This window comes from Citrus sinensis, chromosome 1 (genome assembly GCF_022201045.2).
Source record: "Citrus sinensis cultivar Valencia sweet orange chromosome 1, DVS_A1.0, whole genome shotgun sequence".
Taxonomy (NCBI): domain Eukaryota; kingdom Viridiplantae; phylum Streptophyta; class Magnoliopsida; order Sapindales; family Rutaceae; genus Citrus; species Citrus sinensis.
This window is the reverse complement of record NC_068556.1, coordinates 3,183,753-3,192,372: the sequence shown is the minus strand read 5'-3', so window position 1 is coordinate 3,192,372 and position 8,620 is coordinate 3,183,753. Positions and strand designations below refer to the sequence as shown.

At 31.1% G+C, this 8,620-nt stretch overlaps 1 protein-coding gene across 2 annotated transcripts; it reads right to left on the bottom strand.

Moving 5' to 3' along the window:
* Nucleotides 1-1,175: 1,175 nt before the first annotated feature.
* LOC102610067 (probable glycosyltransferase At3g07620) lies at nt 1,176-4,759 on the bottom strand. 2 transcript variants are annotated; one of them, XM_006475981.4, is made up of 5 exons: nt 4,509-4,759; nt 3,280-4,135; nt 3,056-3,186; nt 2,393-2,762; nt 1,176-2,060 (listed from the first exon to the last, which is right to left on the bottom strand). In XM_006475981.4, exons 2-5 carry the CDS (start codon nt 4,087-4,089, stop codon nt 1,359-1,361), a joined length of 2,013 nt encoding a protein of 670 aa, XP_006476044.1. In that variant the 5' UTR covers nt 4,090-4,135; nt 4,509-4,759; the 3' UTR covers nt 1,176-1,358. The 2 variants fall into 2 exon arrangements, with proteins under 2 accessions (XP_006476044.1, XP_006476045.1); XM_006475982.4 differs by having other exon boundaries at nt 2,393-2,741; nt 4,509-4,757.
* Nucleotides 4,760-8,620: the final 3,861 nt, after the last annotated feature.

Genomic DNA, 8,620 nt, shown 5'->3' with positions numbered 1-8,620 from the left:
TTTTAAAAAAATATATCAGGACACCCTTTTTAGTAAAACATGTGATATGCTACCCTTACTTTTTCCTTACTGTTACACTAATAATACCTTTGCTTCAATCTTGAGAGTATTAATTGATTTATCCATTAAAAAAATAATAAGCAAATTGACTAATAATAGTTAATCTAAAAGGACTAGTATTTTTCATATCCCTGCAATAATCTTTCTAATTATTATTTATAAATAAATTAGTACCAGTCAACTTAAAGCTACATTTAATAATTTGTTGTCTTGCTAATAACTATCTATAAAAATTTAAGTTACTAAATTAACCCTAAAATTAAAATAATAATTAAAAAATTTACTTTATTTCTTATTTTATTTTTGGTGTTAAATAATAATCAAAAGATTTACTTCAAATTTGATGTTATCATTTTTTCTTAATGTCAATTGTAAGGGAATTATTATTAAAAAAAGAATATCATATATTTAATAATAAGTGTGTTTTTAAATATTTTTCAAAATATAATGATTAAACAAATACTTAACTCAAAATAAAGGTACTAAACACCCACGCCCCATTTTAACTTATTTTTCTATAATTTTCTTTCTTATTTATATATCTTTTTGCAATTGTTCTTCCCTTAAACGATTAAAAGCTACTACATATTCACATCAGTAGTCACAAAAGCGCCCCTACAAAAACTAATAAACTGAGGTCCTGTTCGAAATTGCGTGCTGTAATTTTTAAGATACAACTGCTGTGAAAAAAAAAAAGTGTAACTCTGAAATTAATAATATATAGTAAATATAAATTTTAAATAATAATTTTGACAAAATTATTAAAGATGTAATATTTTTTTATTATAAAAATAAAAAATCATATTAACATAGTTTTCAAGATACAACAGTTAGTATTTATCAAATATTTTAGTGTTGTATCTTAAAAGTTATAACTGTCCAATCTCAATTTCAAATGTAACTATACAAATAGTTTCGTTAGGAGTTTAACCCCACGACTGTTTTTTTTTTTTTTTTTCTTCCTTGGAAAAAAAAAAAGAGAAAAGCTATGGAACTTAAAAGAGTCGCACACAAGACACGTTCACCACATGAATCGAATAAAAAATTAGCCACAAGAATTTAATAACTTCAAAATTATAGGCTTTTAACAAGACACGAACTGAAAGGCATATGCATACAGCAAAAATAACTCATTCTTTCATTCAATCCATAAACAACAAATATCTGTAGCAACTATTATTACAACAAAATTTCCTAATATTAATCCATTCATTTCATCTTCTTTCACTTCCCCAATTAAGGCTTCTTTCAAAATACCTCCAACTATACAAATTTGTTTAACTTGCAACTTATTGTCGTTACCTGGCTCTTGCTAGGAAAACTCTATTATACCAAATTGAATGGAGTAACATATGAAAGATATCATATTTAACAGGCTGAGGATGCCAAAGAAAATGCTGCTGTACCTTTTTGACCCTCATCTGCATCCTACGGTATCTCTTCTCTGAGATGGAAAGGAGTATGTTCTTCAAATTTGGAATATCCTTCTCCAAGACAAAAACAGCAAAGGATTCCCAGTTCAGTATCTCGAAAAATGGAGGCACAAAATTGTCAGATATGATTACTGGAACACATTCGTAGAAAATGGCCTCCACTACTCGGGGACTATTGACTTCATAACCTTTTGCACAGATACAATATTTACTGCTCTTCATATGCTGGATGTAATCCATTTTGCCCTTCCGCTTGCCCTTACCCTTGCCCTTGCCCTTGCCCTTAACCATGGGCATTTGACCAAATATTTTCATGTCAGGATCTTTATTTTCCCAGTGGTGTAATAGAATGGGGCGTAGATAGCCATGCATTCTTCCAGCAAAGAAAGCCAGGATCGATCTCTGTGAAGCAGGTTTTCCGCCAATCGCCCTAAGAGGGTTCTGAGGTGAGAGCACGTATGTCTCCGGAAGAGCTACATCCTTGCCAAATACAAAGCCTTCTTTAACATCGGAGTTGCAGAGGGCTCTAATGCAGTTGGCCATGATTATCCTTGTTTCAGCTGGGGCCTGCAAATATGCAATTATTAGAAAAAGCAAGTTAAGGGGAATGAGTCCTGGAAACACTAAAATAAACATCATTTCATTTAAATATGCGAAGCATTTGAAGTTACATGTTCATCTTTTGAATAAAGTCATTACTCACAACCCAAGAAGTAAGCATCATTCACTTATCCTAGTTACAAATTTTCTCGTTTAATTAAGTCATATTGAATGCAATTGCAAACTAAACTGATAAATTATCATCACAAATAATGAAATGTAAAATTTTGAAATTCATGAAGATCCCAGATGCACCTAACCAACGTATACTTAGTACAATTCAAACACGAAAAACATACCCAATCATGGCAAGCAACGAGGAAATGATCTGCTCCTTCAGTTCTATTCCAGAAATTATGTTTGGCTGAAATCAGGTTGACATAGTTCCTCAAATATTGAATAAGGTTCTTATGATTATGAGAATTTTGCACATATAAGGTTTCTTCTAACATCCGAGAACTAAAAGGTAAGTAAAACAGGTGAGCTTTTCTCGAATCTTTAGTAACAAATTGTTTGTTAGCTTCTAGCTGCTTCATGAACCATCCCTCTGAAGCATATATTCCCTTCAGCACTGGCTCATGTAATATGGGTCTTTGTCCTTCTTTGTAAACATAAACTTTGAGTGTTTCTTCCATCAATTCATAGCTCCTGCAAATTGCATTATAAAATCTAAACTAATTAATTAGTCCTACACATTGAAGTTGTAATGGATATTTATACTCTGCATTAAACTTTAGCAGCGCAAATTATTTGGAAATCAAAGAACAGAGGAGATTGTGTATCTTTGAAGAAATAAAACGAATATCACCAATTATAAACAATAATTAATAGCAGGTATTAACGCATTAATTTGCAATAATAAGTATATCAAATATAAGATAAATAATCAATGGAAACAGAATTATGCAATAACAGGTAAGTAAAAAAGAATGGTGATAAGATTTCAGTGGATTTTGTGGTACCTTTTGAACCTGGAAACATTCCGATAAAGAGGAGCATAAAGTTCATGATCATTCTTTAATAAGGGTGCATTCTCAATCTGTGATCTAGCATATAACATCTCTTGGTCAACAGCTGAGGACCATCTTGGTCTCTATAAAACAACAGAGAAACATAAATGTAGGTAAAAGCAACTACAATACAGAACTTAAATCTCCAAACATAAAATCAGAAGCTTTACGCATACCATTGAACGATATGAAGCACGATTTTGTAGCAGCATATTTTTCATCTCAGCGATAGTGATTACTGCAGGGGTTGGAATCTCAGGCTTTTTATTCTCCTTAGGAACATCGACCCCAGAAGAATTCTCCCCCAATGTGTTCAAACTACTTTGTGCTGGTTTTTCAATCTTGTCTAAAGCAGGTGTTGCATCCTTGTCCGTCGAAGATGAGTTAGAATGAATTGTAATAGGAGTGCTAATATTTGCACCTTGTAGGGTAATATTAGATGATAAATCCATCACTGGGGACACAGGAATAGGTGAAAGACCAACCCCGCCTGAATCACCACCCATTATATCATTTCTTTGAATAAAGCTCTGTTCTGATTCTCTGCCCTTTTCTGGTCCAGGCACATTACCTGCATTCTGGACAGTATCCACAGTGGAATTTTTATTTAGCCCCTCCAGTTTCTCATTCGTAGGCTCCTCGTGAATATCTTCGCCATCATCAAAATCAGCTTGTAGATTTGCATCCTCTGCTTTGGAGGTTCTAGTATCATTAGCCATCTCATGCACATTATGTGTACCAGTAGAATTCAAGCCATTTACAGCATCACTGGCTATCTCAGACTTAGATTCCAGACCGCCAGTCACCAAGCTATTATTTTCCACTGCCGGTGCTGGAACCTTACCAGTAGAAAATACCGATGATAAAACATGGTCATAGGGAAGTTCAAAATATTGGAACGCCACAATCACCGTAAGCATAATTCCCATAAGCCATAGTAATCTCTTCGTTTCCCCTTGAAACAAGGATCGAATTTCATAACCCATTCAGATAATTGGACTGTCGGCTGACTTCCAACCAAAATAATCATCCCTGCACACGGTTGTTGCCAAAATCCAAATTCAGCCAAAAATTCCCTCCAGTCACTTAATGTTATGAATCCAATTTTTAATAAAAGCATAACTCATTATTTATGCTCAAAGTTTCACATGCAACTGCATTGATTAACAACACTCAAACAAACAAACAACCAAGAAATATAAACAACACAAAAAAAGAAGAAGAAAAAAAAAGCCAAAAGCAGGATCTTCAACCATCAATAGCATGCAAATTTATAGAAGCAAGATCTCATGTGATCAAGAAATAAGCACTGCAGTAATCAAATTTCTAGCAGAATGAATTAAAATCAAAACAGACATGCAATTCAGAAACCAACAACCAACTCTAAATGCTATTGAAAAATTACCAAGAAATAACGTGAAGGGCCTTCTTGCTGTTGGTTGCCACGAAAATATACGAAACCACTACAAGGGAAACGATTCTTTCCCTTATTTAGTCGTTTTAAAGATTCTGAGCAACCAGACAGTCATTTGCTTTAATGAAATATAATTATCAAAATTAAGATGAGCACCGGAGCTCGTTCTATCCTATATGGTAGCTTCCACGCACTTCTGTTCTGTTTGCCTGTTTGGTGTTTATTGACTGTTTTTGGGCTTGACTCAGATGTAGGAACCTGTGTATTATTTTATTTAATTATATTGTTCACTAGTTCATCAATTATGAAATGGCCAATTCCTAAGTTACTCACGCGCACTTCGGCGAGTGTATATTCTCAACTATGTGTATTTGGTATTTCAGGTTTTTGTTTGAGAAATTATCTACTATCCACTTTAAATTTACTATGTTATTAGAAATATTATAGAAATTGAATTTTTTCAAACTTTAATCTTAAGTTTGTAATTTACATCCATCGTTAACTAAAATATTAACTGATTTTTATAATCAATGATGTCACAAGGTAAAATGACCAATATACTTAAATTCCATTAAAATATTCTTAACATTTTGATAGGTGATTGATACAATTACAAAATTTAGATGAAGAAGTAAGTAAATTTAAACTTTCGTAGTACTTTTATAACGACAAACGCAAATTGGTTAAATTACTACAATTAGTTAATTTCTTAATGGAAGGCTGAAAGCTAACGATTTACTAGATAAATGATACAAATTATAAATTTACTGTAGATTAATGATACAACTTAAAAGTACTGTAATATTTTTTATAGCACAAAAATTTAAGAGTATATAACTGATAATTTTTTTTTTATTGTTTCTACATAAGCAAACACACATTGAAACATATTTGAGTAAGTAATACTAGATCCAATAAAATTATTATATTCTAAAATTTTATTATAAATGATGCGACATTCAAACAATAATGCATGAATTTTTCTTATTACTCAAAGTTAGATATTACCAAACTTAAATGTGTACTGAGCTTACTAAATATTTTAAGAGTTAAATTAATGTTAGAACAAATCACAAAGTAAAAAGACAAAAACCATTCAACAATGTGATGGTAAATTATTTCTATTCCATTCAAGTGGACATAAGTTTAAGTAGTGTGCATCTTCAGAGTGATTTTATTACAAATATTTTTAAAAAGTATTATAAAAAAATATTTAAAAGGTAGTTAAATTCTTCTTAAGCATAAAAAAATTAATGTTTAAATAATTAAATCTAATTTAATGAAAACCATCATGTACCCCACGCGAAACGAAGAGCGTGAGCTCTTGCTTTATTCAATTAGGGAAAAGAGCAAAGGATCAAATCAAAATGATGACGCACAAAGCTATGTAATAGCTTTATTCTTCTCGTAGATCAATCAAATGACCGATGATGCCACTGATGCTATTGGCAAATTACACGTGTAAAACTCTGACGACAGACTTGAAGACTTGGACTTTTTGTCATAATGTCTTAAAAGGACTGAACCGGTGGGCCGTGGCTGAACTCATTTATAATGCATTTATTATATGTAAATTTTGTTTTAATTACGCCCTTTTTCTTATGCATTGGGACAGACAGAGTCCAGCAGCATGCAAATTCAATCACAATCACGGGTCTCATTGAGTTTTGAAATAAATTAGCATTAAATAATGAATTATTTTTATTTTGGAAGGAAAAAGATTTTTGGGTGAAAGTAGCTTCTTTTTTGTTTGGGGTGACCAATCTGTAAAAATACAGTTCACTTATCAATTTTTTTTTTTAATTTTTAATCATAATTTTGAGATGAAAATTTTAGATACTTACGGTAATTTTTCAATATGTGTACACTGGATAATTGACTACAAAATATAAAATACTTGTGAATGTGTGGAGTTGCAGAATGTTGTTGCTGACATAAAGGAGAAATTTTGTAATATATTAAAATAATGTGTCAGTCATATAATAAATAAATGATAATACGATATATGCGTATTTATTTTAAAGAATTATCATGTAAGTGGTAGTTATATTAAATTCAATTACATATATTATACATGCGTCAATTAATTATATTATCTCTGATGTATTTTAAAATTTCTCAGAATAGAAAGAGAGTGGACATTGACATGCCGTATATATACTGGATCTCATAAAGTGTGTGTGATCTGTTTCTTTGTATTTATAATTTTTTCTTATTTTTGGGTGTATATGTGGCAGTGATAATGGCGACAAATTAATGGGTCAAGCCAAACTTTTTCAAGCCCAAGCTTAAGTCCATGTTAGGGGAAATAGATCCAGGCCCTCTAGAAGCTCATCCAAGTTTGGAGGCTAAGCACAGACCGTGCCCATCCCGAGCATAGGCTTCAATAGTTTTTTTTTTTAAATATTGTTATAAATTTGTAATCGGGAATAATCAACAACAAATTTTAAAAATTGTCTCAAAATGAAATAAATAAAAGCTTATCGATTTAATTTTCTAGAAGTGATTTCAGTTCAAACATCCTTTTAATTAATTAATACTGCCTCCTAAATAATAATAATAAAATAAACTAAATAAAGTCTAAAGATCTTAAATTAATTGATTTTTAAATAATTAAACCTGATAGAAAAATGCAAAATGATTGTAAATTGATTTATTATTTTAATTTATACGTTTAAATTCATTTTTTAAAAAAATATATAAAAGGTTGGACTTAATTATAATTTTTTTTTTCTTAAACCTTTGTCTAGACCCTCCCACAGCAGATTTACAATTTTTTGGCTAATGTCCAAACTCTCATGCCGGGGACCGACGAAGACATTCTGGCCAAAGCCTATAGAGTGAGGTTATGGCTGGTTCTATTTTTGCAGCTTCTACTCCTACGACTTTCATTGAAATATTTTTGCTCTTTTCGAAAGGATACAAGAAAGATGCACCATCATGCATCCCATTAATGAAAGAGATATCGTGCATGGTAAATCAAAAATCATGATACGAAGCTATTGACGGCTTTATTCTCGTAATCTAATGATCAATAATGCTACATGCAAATTACATCGTATTTACATTAATTAACAAATCTCTTCATTATTACAAGCACGTCATTATATAGAATGTGACAACGGTACCCCCATAATATGAGTTACCGTCAAATAATCAAAATATATTGATTTTTTTTTTTAAAAAATCATCTAAAACTAACAAATTGTGGATTACAGTACCTAAGGGCAGCTAGTTGCACCAATTATTTGATTATTTATTTATTTAATGACTTTAATTTAATGTAAATTGTTTAAACTTGAAAATATTGTTAGCTTAATTTAATTTTATTGTTGATTGAATTTTTTTCTGGTTAATAACTTAGTATTGTGTTTAATTTTTTATTATATTTAATGAGTTATTAGTGTAATCTACTGAAAATTTGTTTAAATTTGAAAATGTTACTGGCTTAATTTAATGGTTGTATACTTGAATTTAGTTATGTTTTTTATTTATGTATTTTAATGGTTATGCACTTGAATTTAATTTAATTTTTTATGTTTGATTTATGTTGTGATATTTTTATTTTGTGGATTTATATTTTATAATGATGTTGTATGTTATTTATGTTAAATTGTTAATCGTTGGATTATAATTAATTTTATTTGATATTATTAATTAAATTGTTGAATTTTTAAATTATATTTTTAAGTATTTAAATTTAAGTTTGCGGATCCAGATATCCGCCCGATCCAGTGCGGATTTTACGTATCTGGATCCACAAAAAATTTACGGATCCAGATATGATAATGGATTTGCGGATTCGGATCTGGATTTTACCAACCCACGACAACCGTTTTCTTTTAACATCAAAGGAGAAAATAGAACAAAAAGAGACTGCCGAACTAGAGTTGGCTGCAATACCCGCGGGCCGCCAAATCCGTGGGGCCCCGATTAATTTGGGGCGGGTATAGGACCCCAAAAAAATCTAAAAATCAATTCGGGTCAGTTTCGGGTATAGGTCTAAGCTCCAAAAAGTTGTCAGGTCTGGATTTGGAGGTTTTTTCGGGTCCCCTAACCCGACCCGAACATAAAAAGAACACAAAAAGAATTTTGCAAAAACC

Excerpts from the sequence above, each read along its gene's own strand:
- LOC102610067 (XM_006475981.4), bottom strand. The coding sequence starts at position 4,089 with ATGGGTTATGAAATTCGATCCTTGTTTCAAGGGGAAACGAAGAGATTA. Across the intron at positions 2,763-3,055 it reads AATGTTTCCAGGTTCAAAAG|ATTTTATAATGCAATTTGCA; the intron begins GTACCACAAAAT and ends TAATTAGTTTAG. Across the intron at positions 2,061-2,392 it reads TCGTTGCTTGCCATGATTGG|GCCCCAGCTGAAACAAGGAT; the intron begins GTATGTTTTTCG and ends GCATATTTGCAG.